At 46.1% G+C, this 17,876-nt stretch overlaps 1 protein-coding gene across 2 annotated transcripts in view; it reads left to right on the plus strand.

Annotated features, from left to right (window-relative positions):
* Positions 1-671: 671 nt before the first annotated feature.
* Positions 672-17,876, plus strand: part of prkcz (protein kinase C, zeta) — a 76,147-nt gene continuing 58,942 nt past the window's right edge. For both annotated transcript variants that reach the window (XR_014554351.1, XM_083675051.1), the window contains exon 1: positions 672-1,578. Coding sequence is in view for 1 of the 2 variants with exons in the window: in XM_083675051.1 (XP_083531177.1) it covers positions 1,557-1,578 (22 nt within the window). In the remaining variant the exon portion in view is untranslated. The remainder of the gene's footprint in view (positions 1,579-17,876) is intronic.

Raw genomic sequence — 17,876 nt, forward strand, 5'->3', positions numbered from 1 at the left:
CTCCGTCTGAGCTCATCCGGGCTTTCACCCCCCTGCCCCCCGCGCCCCCCCCCCACCCCCACCCCCCGCCTCCTCCTCCTCCTCTTCCGCGACACATCCACTCCAGGTTTTCCTGCAGCCTCAGCTGTGTGCCACTGCCTCTGTCTCCCCAGGGACGCGGCAACCGCTACCGCTACTGCTACACCCGTGTGCCTGGCTACACCAGGAGAGGATGTCATAGAGGGAGGGAGGGAGGGAGGGAGGGAGAGAGTGAGAGAGAGAGAGAGAGAAGGAGGGGGGGAGAGAGAGAGAGAGAGAGAGAGAGAGAGAGAGAGAGAGAGAGAGAGGGAGGGAGGGAGGGAGGGAGATAGAGACAGAGACAGAGACAGAGACAGAGAGAAAGAAAGAGCACCGTACCGTAAGATATCTGTTCTTAATGCTGGAGACACTCCCTCCCTTTGTCTGTACACTAGCACTCAATCAAAACAGAAGCGGGCATCGCAGGAGAGAGGCGGCGGAGAGACACGGAAACGGAGAGAATATATAGCTAGAGAGAAGAGAAAAAAAAAGAAAAAGAAAAGGGCAACACTGACAGCTGTAGCAACCGTGCTACAGGGAGGGAGAGAAGGAGAGAGATAGGGAGGGAGGGAGGGGAGGGAAGGCAGGCAGAGAGAGAGAGGGAGAGAGAGGGAGGGAGGGAGGAAATAATTAAATAAATCACCGGGAGAAGAGGAGAGGCGTCGGGGAGAGAGAGAGAAGAGGAGAGGAGGGGATGTAGCTCCGTTGTTTCGTTGCCGGCTCGTTCGCCGTACACGCCAGCCAGGATAATAATGCGCTGAAGGAGGAGAGAAAGGAGGAAGGAAACCGGTGAGCAATCCCTCCATCCGTCCATCCCTCCATTCCTCCATCCATCCATCCATCCATCCATCCATCTCTCAACCATGGACAATAGATTATGACGGCTGTGTTATACCTCTGGATGTTAGCCTGCATCTAGTGTGTGTGTGTGTGTGTGTGTGTGTGTGTGTGTGTGTGTGTTCGGCTGCCTCCATGACTGGTGTCTGTCCTAGCTCATCTTCCGATGTGCTACTGGTAGCAGTGGTTGTGTGTAGAGATGCATGCTTCCTGCTAGCCTTGCCGACAGCTGTCTCCTGCAGTACAGGACATCACAGTCCATCTTACGGTACCAGGACTTACCTCTGGCCTGCTGTCTTGTTGGCCATAGCCTTGTTCTCTGAAAGGGTCTGGACCTGTTTGCAAGTGCGGCACTTGCGTGTGTGTGTGCATGTGTGTCTGTGCGTGCGTGCGTGCGTGCGGTGGTGTGCTCAGCCGCGTGTGTCTGTCTGTGTGTGTGTGCGTGTGCGTGTGTGCGTGCGTGCGTGTGTGTGTCTGTGTGCGTGCGTGTGTATGCCTGCTCCTACCTGGCTGCGGTAGTCAGTGCTGCTAGGGAGAGGCAAGAGAACAGGGCAAGCAAGCATCTCCCTCCCAGTCTCTTCACCACCACCACCACCACCACCACCACCAAGCGAGATTCTGTCCTTCCTGTCCCCCACTCGGCTCTACGAAAGGAGGACAAAATGCATCCTAAAAAGGAGGATGGTATGTGTGAAATGTTACCGTGAAAAAAAAAAAAAAAAAAAAAACCTGACCTGGATTCGGATTTGTTGGAATGTTATGTGTTATTATGTATCCATGATTCAACCTGTTTCATGCTTAGTATGATGGTGACTGAGGGTCTGTGGCTATGTGAATGAATGTGAATCACATTCTATGGTTTCTGGTAGGAAAAAAGAGGTGTGTTTACGCTGCTGCTGAGCCAGAGAGCTTGACGGGGGTGATATTTATGTCATTACACTGCGTATTGTTCTGTGTCTCCAAAGGGGGGTGTCTCCAAAATAGACTCCTCATCCATAATTCACCCCCCTCAGCTTACGTAATTAGCACTGGCCCCACGTGATAATAACGTTTCCCTCCTTAGCATGGCACCCCAAATAATGGACTGGCTGGTTAGCTAGCGCTGTGCTGGAGAGGGCGGAGAGGGTGTTGGGGAAAATGTTTGTTTTGCTTTGGGGGAGTGGCTGTGCGTGTGTGTGCGTATGTGTGTGTGTGCGTGCGTGCGTGTGTGTGTGTGTGTGCGTGCATGTGTGTGTGTGTGTGTGTGCGTGCGTGTCTCTCTGTCTGTCTGTCATTTAGCAGATGTAGCGAGCGACACAAGGCCAGCCTTTCTCTCGCCTGACGAGGAGTTGTCGGTTAAAACAAAGGGAGGATTGTTTTGGACTGTTGGGCCAAATAGATACTTTTATAGTGTGTGTATCAGTGTTGAGATGCTTTCTCTCTGCCCCCCCCCCCCTCCTCTCTCTACTCTGTATGCTCAATGTCACTCCTTCTGTAGGGTTTTCTTTGGCTAGGTGTGAAGACAGGTTGTTTTATGTCTGTAGGGGGTGACTGAAATAGGCTAGTGTCAGACATATCATTTCTGAAATGTATGACATTAACGGACATACATGACATGGATTAACAATCCATGTTTGTTTGGTTAGGTGGACAAACTGTACAATATGGAGTTGATATTGGACTTTTGGTAATAAGGCACTTTCAGATCCAACGTGAACCTACCCTGTTTATGGCTTGCTGACACCAATCCAGGGAAGTGAATATGGAGAGGCATTGGGTCAGGCCAGTAGGGGCCGGGTCTAATGGCAGCGTCTGTGTTCAATGGAAACTGAGTCATCCAGTGTATTGATCTGGGAGCTATCTATGTATTCATGTGTCTAGGCGCTTATTGGTGTATGAGGCCGCTGTTCCTGTGAGTCCATACAGCTGACAGTGCAGAAGTCTGTTTATGCATGATGCTATGAAGACATGTATGCACTCAGTAATTCAGCTGTTGATATGCAAAGTTACTCGCACGCACGCACACATACATACATACATACATGCACGCACACACACACATTAACTGTCAGGAATGTTGATGACAGGTATCATCCGAAAGATCACATGATGTTTCATGACTTTGAGGCATCATTCAAGCCTAAGCTGTCCGTCATTGTCTAGTTGCACATGGCAACCGTGGATACTCCCCTGGTGATTACATAAGTAAATCAATCCTTGAATGGTCGTATTTATTAGTGGTCTTATTTGTTGTCTCTTTGTGTCAGACCACCATTGCCTTAATGAAATGCCATTGGTGCTCTGTTAAGTGACGTCTAAAGGCTTTTGCCAAGCAGATTACAATCAGTAATATCTATAACCATAGCCATTTTCTGAGAATATGATATCAATGCGGAATAATGCGGTTCTTCAAATGTCTGGTGCTATTTCAGTTCCAGCCAAACTGTTTGTCAATTTGACTTTGGGTCTGTCTGCATGCATTTAGTTTTGTATGTGTTCATATCCATTTTTTGGAACGATATGCAGTAGAATTGTTTAATATGTAACAACGGTCACGCAGTCATAGCAACGTACAGTGTTCATATTTCTTCCTTCTTTACAGCGTCCTCTTAAAGGGAGCATATTGATGACAATATTCTGTCTGCTCTTGTTTGTTTTCCATATTGCAGAAATTGGGACTAAATTGTTGAATATACACAGTAGTTTTTACAGAGAGTGGCCCATGCTCGAATGAGCAATCTTGATTGTTTGGTAAAATGGCTTTTACCCAGAATGTAACTTTGAAATTATAAGGCTGGAGTACACTTGAACTGCTTTGAGGGCAAAACAGTCTTTAAGTGCCTTTGAAAAAGTCTGACTGTATAATGACTTGCATACATGCTGTAGGAGAGGTTTTGGTTTCACTTTGCCATCTGATAATGTCCTCTTGTTTGCTAGCTACAGTATATAGTACAGTATATTCTGTATATTCTGCTATACCATTGAGATCCTGCATTGCAGTGTATGTAAAGAAAAAAAACATAGGTTTATTTCTGTATACATGAGTGCCTTTGAAAAATATATTTGGCTGATGTTCTTATTTAAAGCAACTCACAGTAATCCTAAATGATATCGTCAGAAATGGAGGGGTAATACATACAGTAGGTCAAACCTTGCTTGATGGAAACAAGTTGACTTGTTTGATGTCACAGGAGAGTGTATGAATAAAGTTGGGAGAGAAAATGGTGGTTGTGTGAGTCACTCCCACTGTGGCCCTGTGCTCTTCACCTATCCCTCTCCCACGCCGCTCACCCTCTCTTCTCTCCTCCTCTGCTCACTTGCTTTCCAAGGGCTCCATTTCTCTACTCCTTCTGTGTCTCTGTGTGGTTCTAACTTTGTACACAGTCTCCTGTCTTTGCGTTGTAATACTGGAACTGAACAATGAAGTGACGCAAAAACCGGATCAAGAGTAGAGACTGGCCAGTGGATGTGTGTAGACTAACATAGCAAAATAGACAGACAGACCCACACACACACACACACACACACACACACACACACACACACACACCATCATGTGTTGGGTCCTCTGCAGCAGTCTTGAGGGATAGCTAATGAACAACATTAAAAAGCTTTAAATCTGAGCTGCACACAGGAGAACTGTGTATGATTAGGCAAAGGGGACATTTTACTCAGCAAAAGTGAAGCTGCCATAGATTTGGCTTAGTGGCATTCAATTATTTATATCAAAACCACCCCCAAACGACCCTTATGCATATTAATGCACTCTTACATCTGGTTGGGAGCAACCGAGTTACCATGGGAGTAATGTCCATTTTATTTATCCAGTGGTATTGTCCTAGAAAGCAGCTCTAACATAACCCCATTGCTTTCAGATATGCAAAGGAATTGAGAAGGTTAAATGGTTCTACGCAATCTCCTCATGTCAACAAAGCGGCATTCATTGAGAATGTCAAACCAATCGCTTCTCCTAAGGACTCTTGAGAGCCCTCCTTTGATTTCATCAGAAGTTAAGATGGCCTCCTATCTCCTATCTGCCACCCCTGTGAGGAGAGTGTGACACGATGGGAGAAGATAAACCATAGAAGGTAGCTAGTTGAAATGGCCAAGGACAAGCAGTGTGAAAAGCCTGCCTGAAGCCAATAGCAAAACTCTGTGTAACACACAGATATGGCACGTTGTAGCTATAATAATGTAAGCCATTGAAAAAAACATTCTCCATTCCTCCGTTCTAGCCAATGGAATGGCCGTCGGTCTTGGCTGTAACCCTGGAGTTGCTAGGGATGAGCATGTTGTAACTAACACGTGTGGAGTAGTGGAGAGAGTCTGTCACAGACAGAACAACAGCACATCTACTGCTGTTATGTATCTGTTATGCATATCTACTGCTGTTATGTTCTGTTATGCTGTTCTTTCTGGAACAGTCAGATAATATTTTTTGTCTTGTTTTGCAAGAATACAGTCGTAGCACCAAGACTCCATTGTTTCTTATGTTGTGTAGGTTTATATATGTATATGTGTATGCAGAGTTATAGGCATTTGGATGTCTTTCTGAGCTGTAAACGATTCACAGTATTACCAGCGTGAGCTGACCAATTACCTCGCTAATAGCATCATCTTCCACATCATTCCTCATCATACTCTCAACGAGCTCACTGTTTCATATTCCCTCCTTAATAAACACCAGGTAATTGACTCCATTTCTCTGTGGAACTCGTTTGAAAGGGTTAGTGCCAAGGACTTTTGCTGTTCAACACATTTAATACCACTTTTTCATGCAACTTGGAATCGGTATTTGATTAAAACGTGGATTCTACTGCAACACCACCACCATTTGTCTCTTTCTCTCTCTCTTTCTCGACACGTTCGCTTTCATGATCTTTTCGGCACCAAAAAAAATAGTCTATCTATTGAATATGACCGTCCACCTTGTAATTACCGCTCTCTGATGTTCAGCTTTTCCCTCCATTTGTGGGCAGAAGACCTGAGCCTCCAAAGAGTCTTAGGACTGCCTGAGCACACTGAGCTGAAGCCCTAGGTGTTAGCTTTGGTAGCTAATGCTAGTCTTCAGGTGTCAAGGACAGGTGTGACATAGTTTGAATGAGTGTAGGTCACTGCACCAACGACATCGCCACACCAGATATAACAATGTGGTTTGTAATCTATTGGTCTCTCAGTGTAGAGGGGCAACCCTGGATGAGACGGCAGTCCTGTGGGCCATTACCTTGGCACAGTGGTCCTTGAAATGAATGAGTGGTTTTGACCCGTCCTTTACACGCGCTGAAGCATCACAGAGTACAGGCACCAATCAATACTGGACTGATTGTGCTCCCCCTCCATGCACACGCATACAACACACACACACACACACACACACACACACACACACACAAAATCCTCGGCTCTACGTACTGTGCTAGCAGTTGGAAGGAAATAAAACAGTAGCTCACTGACTCTTTGCTACGGCCTGTACTTATTTGACCATACGGTCCCATTTTTCTTTCCTTATCACGTGCGATGAAGTCCTTGCATATGAACCTTTATTCTAACAGAGGGGCAAGCCGAGAGGGTTTTAATGAGGGAGTTGTGATTTGACATTAATTTTGAACTTGCTACAGTGATTCTCATTATTTCCATCCTAAACACTTCTGCCCAATATGCTTGGATGGTCTGGTGGACCGATGCGTCAAACTTCAGCGTACAAAGATCAGTAAAAACTCCCAGCACGTGGGCATTAGCTTTACCTCACGTCAATCATCTCCCACAGCCCCCCTCCCCTCCACCAACCCACCTCCAGTGTTTGCAAACCACATGTTTTGGGATTCTGAGCCAAGCCTGTGATTTACTACAATCAAATAATGACAAATACTTTACTCACTAAGTTCACTCCCACCAGTGTCAATTTCAGTCATTGTTGTTCCAGGCTACTGTAGGATGACCATCAAGGGCCTAGGGGTAAGGATAAGGGAACAGTTTGGAGTATGGAATTGGGCTCTGGATGTTGGTTAACTTGACACTTGCTTTCTTCCTTTTTCTAGCACTGTGACTGCCGATGGCACTTGTTCTTATCAAAGGTTTTACTTACGATGACTATTGTATAGCTGTGTTACAACCCGGCTCGCTAGGGGAAAGGGAAGCAACATAAAACCAGATGGATTTGGTAAATTATAGTTATTTTAATAACAAGGAACTTAAATCGTTTTATAAAGGTAACAAGGGTCATACAGAATCAGTGGCTACTACAATAGAAAAAAGGACCGGTAGGGGCTGTAACCAAATATAACCAAAAGAGAGCTCATAAACAGCGAGCCAAACCTAAACGTTCAAATAATAATCGATTGCGCTATGCACAGTATCACAACACAAAGTATATCTTTCTAACAGGTCTCTACAAAAATCTAGCGTTCTACACAAGTCTCTCACGGGAACTGTTCAAACACACATACAGCCTGCCGACTGACAAGCTGGCCCGACTTTTTATACGGCCCGCGCTGGGACCCGATAGGTGCGCTGGTTGCGATGTATCCAATCCGGATCCGCGCTGGCGATACCGACGGAGTGGGCGGAGCCTCGGAATATTGTAGCGCCCAGCCTGCTTGACAGCATAACAAGAGACATATACGGGCGGGTGTCGGCGCGGCCGTAACACCCTCCCTCTTAAGACACAACTCCATAACAAATACATATATACTGTTTATTGTACACAGAATAAAAAAAACTAAAAAAAACACATCTATACTCTAGATAGGGCATCTGCTAACACATTGTCTGTACCCTTTTTGTGGCGAATGTCTAAATGATAATCCTGCACAATCAGCGCCCATCGCATGAGTCGCTGGTTGTGATTGTACATTCTGGATAGAAAGACCAGAGGGTTATGGTCTGTAAAAACTACAACGGGTAAGGGACTTGACCCGACATATACATCAAACTGTTGCAGTGCCAACAACAACGCAAGGGTCTCCTTCTCAATGGTTGAGTATCCAATTTGGTGCTTGTTGAATTTCCGCGAAAAATAGCATAGTGGGTGGTCAACTCCACCTACACCCTCTTGCAAGAGCACAGCCCCAGCTCCAACAGCGCTAGCATCAACCTCTATCTTAAAGGGCCTGGAGAGGTCGGGAGCAGCAGCACAGGAAGTAACCTGCCATGCCTAGGAACCTGCGAAGCACTCTCCTAGTGGGGGGAATGGGACACTCTGATATGGCAGTGACCTTGGCCTCTACAGGGAGCACTTGCCCTTGGCCCACTTGGCCCACGAACATCACCGAATAGACAGAGAAAACGGCCTACTATCTCTGTTACCTCACGTTGCTGCTCAAGTGATAAATTAATTAACTGAGACGGCAACACTGTCAGCATTTCTGAGTTTATCAAGCGAATATTCTGATTTGAGGAATGACGCGCCACCAAATCCTCATCGGACATATTAGGAGTCTCGGCCACAATTAATGCACAGCTGCCAGGGGCAACAGGGTTTTGGACAGGTTTGCATGTCTCGCTACTCTTTCCGGACACTTCTCTAGAGTAGTACTGTTTTAGCATGTTGAAATGGCATACGCGAGTACTTCTCCTTCTCTCGGGAGTGCTGATGACATAATCAGTGTCACTAAGACACTCACGGATGTCATATGGGCCTGAGAATTTTGCCGAAAGAGCAGACCCGGGGATAGGCAGTAAGGCTAAAACCTTGTCATCGACCTGAAACTGTCTGACGATGGCGGAGCGGTCGTAACGACGCTTCATCGCCGTTTGTGAACTGGCAAGAACTTCTCTTGCAATGACATTGGCCTTATGCAAGCGCTCACGAAACTGACTGACAAAGTCCAACACATTCCGCTCGGCGGAAGATTCAGACGATAAACATTTCTCCTGTAATGACTTCAGTGGACCACGGGGCGTGTGGCCAAAGACAAGCTCTGCGGGGCTGAATCCTAATGATTCCTGGACGGCTTCACGGGCTGCAAATAACATGAATGGAACTCCCTCGTCCCAACTTTTTTCAGTTTCCAGGCAGTATTTGCGGAGCATAGTCTTTAAGGTCTGATGCCACCGTTCTAACGCACCCTGAGACTCAGGATGGTATGCACTCAAAAATTTATGCCGTACACCTACAATTTTGAATGCCTGATTAAAAAGCTTGGACGTAAAATTTGTGCCCTGATCTGTTTGGATCACACGGGGCAGGCCAAATGTGGAAAATAACTTGTTTAGCGCTTTCACTACCAAACTGACAGTGATGTTACGCACCGGGACAGCTTCGGGAAAACGAGTGGCATCGCACATAATGGTGAGTAAATATTGATTTCCACTTTTTGTTCTGGGCAAGGGACCAACACAATCAACTATCACCCGTTCGAACGGCTCTCCTATTGCAGGTATAGGATGCAATGGGGCCGGAGGAATGGTTTGGTTTGGTTTACCTGCCAGCTGGCATACATGACAAAAGCGGCAATGCTTAGCTACATCAGCCTTTAACCCTGGCCAAAAGAAGTGCCTAAGGATGAGCTGATAAGTTTTGGTTATCCCTAAATGTCCTGACCACTGGCTTTCATGAGCTACCGACAAAACATGGTGACGATACACAGAAGGAACAACTACCTGATAGACAATTGTCCGCTAGGGGAGGCGACCACTTACGCACCAGAACATCGTTATGGAGTAAGTAGGCTACCTTCTCCTCTTTTACTGTGTCAGCACTCACCACATTGGAGAAACACTTAGCCAGCGTCGGATCAGCTCTCTGAGCAGCGCACAGGCGTTCGCGGGTCACTGGGAGCGACAGGGTATCAGAAGGTGGCGTCTCTGGGCTGGTTGGGCGCACTAGCTCGGCGGCACCTTCATTAGAGGATGTGGTTGCGACCTCCGTCCCACCCTCTCCTGAAAAGGTCTGCGCAAGCACACTGTCAAAGAGAGAAATATCCTCATCCCTCTCCTTATCTCTGATTGACTGTGCGCGAGTGACTGCGCACGCAGGGAACAACTCAGAGTGAGACTGTCCAACTTTACCTGACTCCGGGCACTGAGGGAAATCCAACACTTCCAGTGTAGGAGTCACTTTACCGCCAGCTATGTCGTTACCCATTAAAAAGGCAATACCTCTAATTGGCAACGCAGGACAAACAGCGACAGGGAAGAAACCTGTGATCAGTTTCGATCGTACATGTATGCGATGTACTGGCCGAGGGACGTAACCCATTTCAAGGCCACGCAACACAGCTCCATACCCGCATGCAGACTGCTCTGTGAAGGGCAACGCATCGGCGACCATTACCGATTGCGAGCAACCCGTGTCTCGTAAAATACACACCGGGCGCTGATCACCAGTCTCGCCTGTCAATGATACTAACCCCTCAAATGTGAACGGTTCAAAACATGCATCAACTTCCGCAACACTAGTCTCAGTGTCAAAACATGGTTCACTTTTAATTAATCCGACACTTTTCGGATACGGGCCCCTTGGAGAAGGCTGTTGCTCTTTCTGTCTAAGAGTCAAACAGTTAGCAATTATGTGACCAGATTTGTGACAATAAAAACACTCTCTTTCCTCTTTCTTGAGATTTTGTGACTTAAAGGAATGTGCACCGCCAGAGTATGACGAGGCTTCTCAGCAGAGACTGACGGAAACACAGTCCTGTGAGTTAGCACATACTTGTCGGTGTGGGGGGGGACATGCAGCGTTCGGCCTGTAGAGGGAGCTACAGGCCGTGGCCGGGGTTGTGTCGGCGAGACTTTGTTGCACACCTGCTGCAAATGAAGTCTCGCCGGCGAATGTTTAAGATGTGTGCGCTTCTGCCATTTCAGTAGGAGAGCTGAGCTGGAAACGGCGAGACGGGCACGCTGACAGGAGAGAGAACGCCGACTGGAAAGTCGCTGACCGTAGGCTAAGGAGGCTGGAAAGCCAAGAGACACTTAAACCCACTGTGCATGAATAAACGGGAAAGTACTTCCCTTACTGTGAACGCTGCGTTTGCCTCTGTGTCCAAGGACCTTGTTACAGTCGGCCAGTACCGCAGCAGAGGAGAGTGAACTTACTTTTTGTTCATTTAAGTAAACTACAAGGCGATCGGGCAAACTCTTTTTGAATTCTTCTAACAGAATGAACTCCCGCAACGAAGTAAAATCATTTGCCTTGCAGGTTGTGCTCCATTTGTCAAACATGGTTCCCTTTTCCCTTGCGAACTCACCATAAGTCTGGTTTGGGGCTTTTTTTAAGATTTCTAAACCTCTGTCTATAGGCTTCAGGGACCAATTCGTAAACGCGTAGGATCGCGGTTTTCACATTGTCATAATTTAAACTATCCGCTATAGGGAGGGAAGCAACTGCTTCTTGGGCTTTGCCATGAATTTTGCATTGCAATAAAAGTGCCCACACTTCAGCCGGCCACTGCAGCGCTGAAGCAATGCACTCAAACGCACCAAAATAGGAGTCCACCTCTGTTTCCTTAAACTTTGGCACTAAAGCAATGTGCTTGCTTATCTCAAAAGTTTTATGGCGTGAAGTGGTGGAAGGAGGACTGCCTGCGCCGCACTCTGGGACTCGAGTTCCAGCTGACGAATTCTCACAGCTTGTGTCAGCCTCGATTTAGCCAAGCCCCGTCTTTGGACCCAGTGCTGGCAAAAGGCGAGGGATCGTAGCAATGCAGCGTAAACTGAGTTTTCACCCGCTCATCTGTCTCACCCTCCACTTCCGCACTTGCCTGAGCACTGTGAGGATCACCTGCCACTGCTACCATACAGCACAGCGGACTCGGACTGCGACAACACGATAACTTCTCTCTCCACCAATTCGCCTATTACCAGAGCCTTAAGCTCTGCTTTCTTAATTATCCTGTTAGGATAAACCAGACTGAAGTGATGTGCGATCTGTGCTAAATCATCTTTACGGCAGCTATCAATCTGCCCAAGAGTGGGATTAGCCAGGAATGTGTCAACGTTAAACAGTGCCATGTTCAAGGGGTACTACAAGCACACACAATACCCTATTTTATTATTCTAAAAACAATCCAACCTCCCAGTTGTCAATAGCTTTTTAGGCTATGGGCATCCTTTAACAGATAAATCCCGGACGAGCCCCCACTTATGTTACAACCCGGCTCGCTAGGGGAAAGGGAAGCAACATAAAACCAGATGGATTTGGTAAATTATAGTTATTTTATTAACAAGGAACTTAAATCGTTTTATAAAGCTAACAAGGGCCATACAGAATCAGTGGCTATTACAATAGAAAAAAGGACTGGTAGGGGCTGTTCAACTCAAATAACCAAATATAACCAAAAGAGAGCTCATAAACAGCGAGCCAAACCTAAACGTTCATTATCTAATTAAAACCAAAACGAGAACAAAACCTCACTGGCCTAAAGCAGCGGACAAAACTTAAATACAGTCAAGAACAGCCACCTCTACTCCTGGAGCGTCTAAACAAAATAATCCACTACGTGTGGTGCAAAATCAGTACAACAAAACTAAACTTGGCCCAATTTTCGGTAACCATAACAAATAATAATCAATTGCGCTATGCACAGTATCACAACACAAAGTATATCTTTCTAACAGGTCTCTACAAAAATCTAGCGTTCTAACAAGTTTCTACAAAGTCTATCGTTCTACACAAGTCTCTCGCGGGAACTGTTCAAACACACACACAGCCCGCCGACTGACAAGCTGGCCCGACTTTTTATACGGCCCGCGCTGGGACCTGATAAGCGCGCTGGTTGCGATGTATCCAATCCGGTTCCGAGCTGGCGATACCGACGGAGTGGGCGGAGCCTCGGAATATTGTAAGCGCCCAGCCTGCTTGACAGCATAACAAGAGACATATACGGGCGGGTGTCGGCGCGGCCGTAACAAGCTGATTCAATTACTTAGACAGATGTTCTTATTGTAAGTCGCTTTGGATAAAAGCGTCGGCTAATAGACTTAAATGTAAATGTTCATCTATTGGAATCCTTGTGTAATTCATATGGGGACTGGTTGCAATGCCACTATACTTGGGGTATTGGATCAACCTGCTCTCTAACCAATGGATAAATACCCAGTAGATAGACTCCCCCAGATGAGTCCACAGATTGTTTCTATTTGAACTTTTATTGGGTCTTCAGCAGGCTTGAAGTGGTCATATTGTTGCTTTATTGAGCTCTAGCAGGCGTCTAGTGTACAGTAGCTTCATTGTATTTGATATGATATTATCCTCTGTGCCTTGCAAGCACCTGTGAAATTGACTGGATATGTGTACCTTATGTGAACTGTTCAGCCTCCCATCTAGGCTCTGACCAGGCATGCCCCTGCTTAGCTTCAGAGGCATGTCACTGTGGTTTGCCTCAAGTGCTGCTGTGAGGCAGTACAGGTTCATGTGTGACACTGTACAACTGTCAGAGCTGCCAGTGTGTGATAAACTGGGGTCAGAACAGCGAGAGGGAAGGGTGTGTGTGTGTGTGTTTGTGTGTGTGCGCATGAGTTTGCATCCGTGCTAGCATGCTAGCGTGCTACGTGCATGCGTGTCTCAATGTGTTTTTAATCCATCTTAATCCAACATTTCACCCATTGCTCTTAGCCCTGAGAATGCAGGTCAAACAAGTCAGCGGAGGACGGCGGTGTAAGACGGGGTTGAATGGGGAGAGTGGATGCTATTTTGGGCAAAGCTCTGACTTGATCAAATCTCTCTCTCTCTCTCTCTCTCTCTCTCTCTCTCTCTCTCTCTCTCTCTCTCTCTCTCAGACTCCACCCTGGGGGCTTAAGTGATAGTCCTAAGAGCCTTTGCGTAGCCAAGGGGATAAGTGGGAGGGGCCGGGTGCTGCCGAGGTTCTCTCCCATTGGTCGAGTCTTAAGCCTCAGCGATAGAGCGAATGTGTGTGTGTGTGTGTGCACAGGCCCTTCACACATCAACGAGTCTGGCTGTCAAAGCCTTGTAGCGAGGGTACACATGATGACTTACTTTCACTGTGGACGCACTGGCCAAGACAGATATGAGAGAGAGAGAGAGAGAGAGAAAGAAATTGATAGAAATAGACAGGGAATAAAGGAAGAGAAAGAGAGTCAGCCAGCTAAGTTGGTCCATTGAGCAGGAACATGGAATCAGAATAGGTACTGTAGAAGCTGATCCAGGGTCAGCTCTAATGCTTAAGGTTAGGATTGGCTTCAGGGTAACAACCTGATACAACTTTTATTTATTCAGGGGAAACACATTGAGAACCAAGGTCTTTTGTGCTGTACATTTTTATGCTGGTCTTTTTTCTGCCGCACTAATTCATCTAAATACGAGCATGCTTCTGTGAGCTGGTCCATGCCCAAGGACTGTGTGGAACCAAGTGATCTTTGAATAGAATCAAAACCATGCTGAGCTGAAGGAGCACAGGTCCTCTGTGGCTCAGTTGGTAGAGCATGGCGCTAACAACGCTTAGGTTGTGGGTTCGATTGCAACTGGGACCATATATACTGAAATGTATGCACTCACTGCAATGTAAGTTGCTTTGGATAAAAGCGTCAGCTAAATGGCATATATTATTATATTATAGGAGTGTACAACAGTATCATCAGCATTTACAATTGTTCAAGGCCAAAACCAATTCATTATTTCTGTAAATGGTAAACAGCAGTGCACTTAGAATTGAATCTTGCAGAATGTGGTCCTAGAGCTAGTGTGGTTAAAGGCAACTTTGACCTTGACATTCAAAAGAAATTCCCGCACACACACTTCACCTCCTGCTTTGTTGTGTCAACGTTTCAGTGTTGTATTAGCAATCTTTGCAATTTGAAACAACTTTGTACTTTGAGCCATTTGAAGCACTGGATCCATGCTAAGGGGCCTGTATGTACTGATATACAATATATGGGTGAAGGAGAGATTGGCTGTGACAGAGAGGGAGGCTGCTGTGGTGTGTCTGTGAGAACGGGTAGTTATGTCACCGAGAGAGAGAGAGAGAGAGAGAGAGAGAGATAGAGAGAGAGAGAGAGAGTGTGAGTGAGTGAGTTTTTTTGGGTGGGCTCGCAGGAGCTAATCAGTTGTTGTGGCTGGTGATTCAGTGTTCTTTTCTGCCGTTCCCAGCCGTTCACTCCACCCTCCACACCGACTGCAAGTTAATTTGTCATGTTATGTCCTGGAGGATACGATGACTACCTATGACACACTCTTGTCAAACTCATACATATACTGTTGCATATTGCCAGTTGGAATGAAAAGCCTTTGAATTCATAGTGACTTCCATGGTATTATGGTGTTTGAAACAGAAACAACATCAACTAAGGATTCAGAGGTTTATGGCTTCTTATCTGTGTCAGTCTGTGTCAAGTTGTTAAATCATTGTACGAGTCATATCCCTTGTCATACATGGTCAACACTGATTTGACGGTGTGGTGTGGTGTGGTGTGATGTCAAGGCAGTGACAATGCCCTTGAGTTATTGTTCCTGATCTCCCTCTAGTGGAGAAAGATACCACTAGGATTTGGAGTTAGCAGGAACTGTATAACATATGCAGTGTGCACAGTTTAAGTTTGGTCATTTCCCTTGAGGTGATAATTTTCCACCAGTTAGGCTATAACTAGTGTCTGTAACAATTTCACCAGATCCACCCCAGCCATTGATTCAAGCTTTTTTTAATAGCAAAAATAGCAACATGTAAGAGCGTTCTTTGGAGCCAGGAAGTGTTCAGGAGACGTAGGAGAAGAGGAGGAGAAGAGGAGAGGAAGAGTTTAGCATAGTTCAGTTTAGTCGTGTGCCAATTGGACTCAGAGGGATATTATCAAATCTCCCCATTCCTCATCAAGAGCAGTATTGGCAAGACATACACCTACATGGCCTTCAGACTATTTCTCAGAGGTAATAGGAGTGTGTGTGTGTGTGTGTGTGTGTGTGTGCGCCCAAAATTTCATGGACAATGTCCTACTGGACACTTAACCATTTAATATAATAGGTACAGTATAAGCATACTTGCTGTTTGCCCTTAGCCTTTATATGTTTCCTTTTAGCTAACATGCTCACACATAGAGGGAACACATAAGAGGACTGAATTCTTACACAATCACAAGACTGACTTTCTTTGTCAATGAATAAGAATGCTAAATGATTCCTCCATTTGTCTTTCGTCTCTACTCTAGCACAAGAGCAGACGGGTCGGGTATTTCAGACTACGTGAAACAAGTAGTTGTGTGTCAGCAGGAGAAGAGTTGTGTCTTGTTTCTCTTCTCTGACTTGTATGAGCCACTGTCTATCGTTTGAGTCAAACTAGTCTCTGTATAATGCACCCCATGCATAGGCCTGTAAGATAAAGTCAGTATGGCCTACACATACAGTATCAGTTGCCATGGCTACCCAATAGCACCTGCTATCCATAGTGGTGACTTGCAGGCCTTTGCTAGTGGCGTTGACCGAGGCCAAAGGAGACTGCTCTTCAGCAGAGATACCACTGAACAGAGAGTACTGGAACATGAATGATCAGTATGGGAGTTCAACTGGCTGCTCAAAGCACTGCTTCCCTGTAAGTGGGGCTGGTCGAACCTGCCAAGCTCTGCTGTGTGTGTGTGTGTGTGTGTGTGTGTGTGTGTGTGTGTGTGTGTGTGTATCTGTATCTGTGTGGGTTTGTGTGTGCATCTATGTGTGTAGGCCTGGTCAACATCACAGATACAGTTTTTCCAGACAGACTACCATACCTTCTGCCACCCTGAACTGTGTACCCTGTCATAACACACACATTATAACCAGTTACAACAACTGCTGTTCACTTCACCATCTTTGCCATTTGTGTTTCATTAGTTTGTTCACCAGCAACAAACCTGGCCTGTGGCAGTAGTTATTTCCCCACTCGAAGATGCAAACTGAACACTCAGAGGTGTAATTATACAGTGTCAGATATGCTTAAGGGATGCGATCAAAATGTACTCATGATGGCTGGTTCATATGAAACACCTCTACAGTGATTTGCAATTGACGGCAACCACTGAAATAGCATCTTGTCTTGAGTGGAGGCATGTACATGTAGTGGGTCAGGTACCCACTGCAGCACACGTGTTCAGGACGAAAGCTTCTGTGATGCCACGGTGCAGAATTGATTGAATTGATTGAGTGCTGCACTGCTAACTCCTTTGTCAACACTGACATCTAGCAGTGTTAGCATAGCCTCATTCAATACCTGACAGCACATATACAGTAGGCCTGTGTTAGAATAATGACATTAGCATTGCTTTATGAGAACAGGCCTAATACTTTTTGTAGAGACAGAATAGCGCAACTGTGGCTCTGTTAGCTTAGCTTTATTAGCATAGCAGGTAGCACTGTTAGTTTCGCTGGTAGTAGCTCTCTATTGGTTGGTTAAGATGAAGAATAACTTTGTCAGTGACTCTGCTGGAGGGAGAATAGCCATGTTGCGTGGCCAGTGGTTCTGTGTAGTGTATTCTCTTAGCCTAGTGTGGCCAGTGGCTCTGTGCAGTGTATTCTGTTAGCCTAGCGTGGCCAGTGGCTCTGTGCAGTGTATTCTGTTAGCCTAGCTGGGCAGTGGCACAGTAGACCTCCATTGTTCTCTCATTAGCACACTGGGCTCTCTCATAATGAGCAGAATGACCCATTGTGTCAGCATGCAAGACGCTTACTCCTCCGGTGGACTGTGTGTGTGTGTGTGTGTGTGTGTGTGTGTGTGTGTGTGTGTGTGTGTGTGTGTGTGTGTGTGTGTGTGTGTGTGTGTGCATGTGTGTGCGTGTGCTGCCAAAATGTGCATGCTAGTGTAAGCCTATTAAATAATGTATTTTATGATTACGAAAATATTGAATATACACAATTAGCCATACACATCTTCCCAGGCTACATCATTGAGTCCTAGGTGATTCCAGTGCCAGGTTTGCTAGTGGATCATCCACCTGTGTACTGAACCTGCATAGGAAGAAAGACTCTGAGGCCCTGCTCAGTGGATAGAGAAACATCACAGCAAGCAAAAGTAGCAGGCAAAATGCCTTTCTGCAAATGTATTTGAAGTACTGAGCTGCGCTTCACTCCCCTGAAATCAAGAGACAGCCAT

Source organism: Argentina silus, assembly GCF_951799395.1.
Source record: "Argentina silus genome assembly, chromosome: 8".
Lineage (NCBI taxonomy): Eukaryota > Metazoa > Chordata > Actinopteri > Argentiniformes > Argentinidae > Argentina > Argentina silus.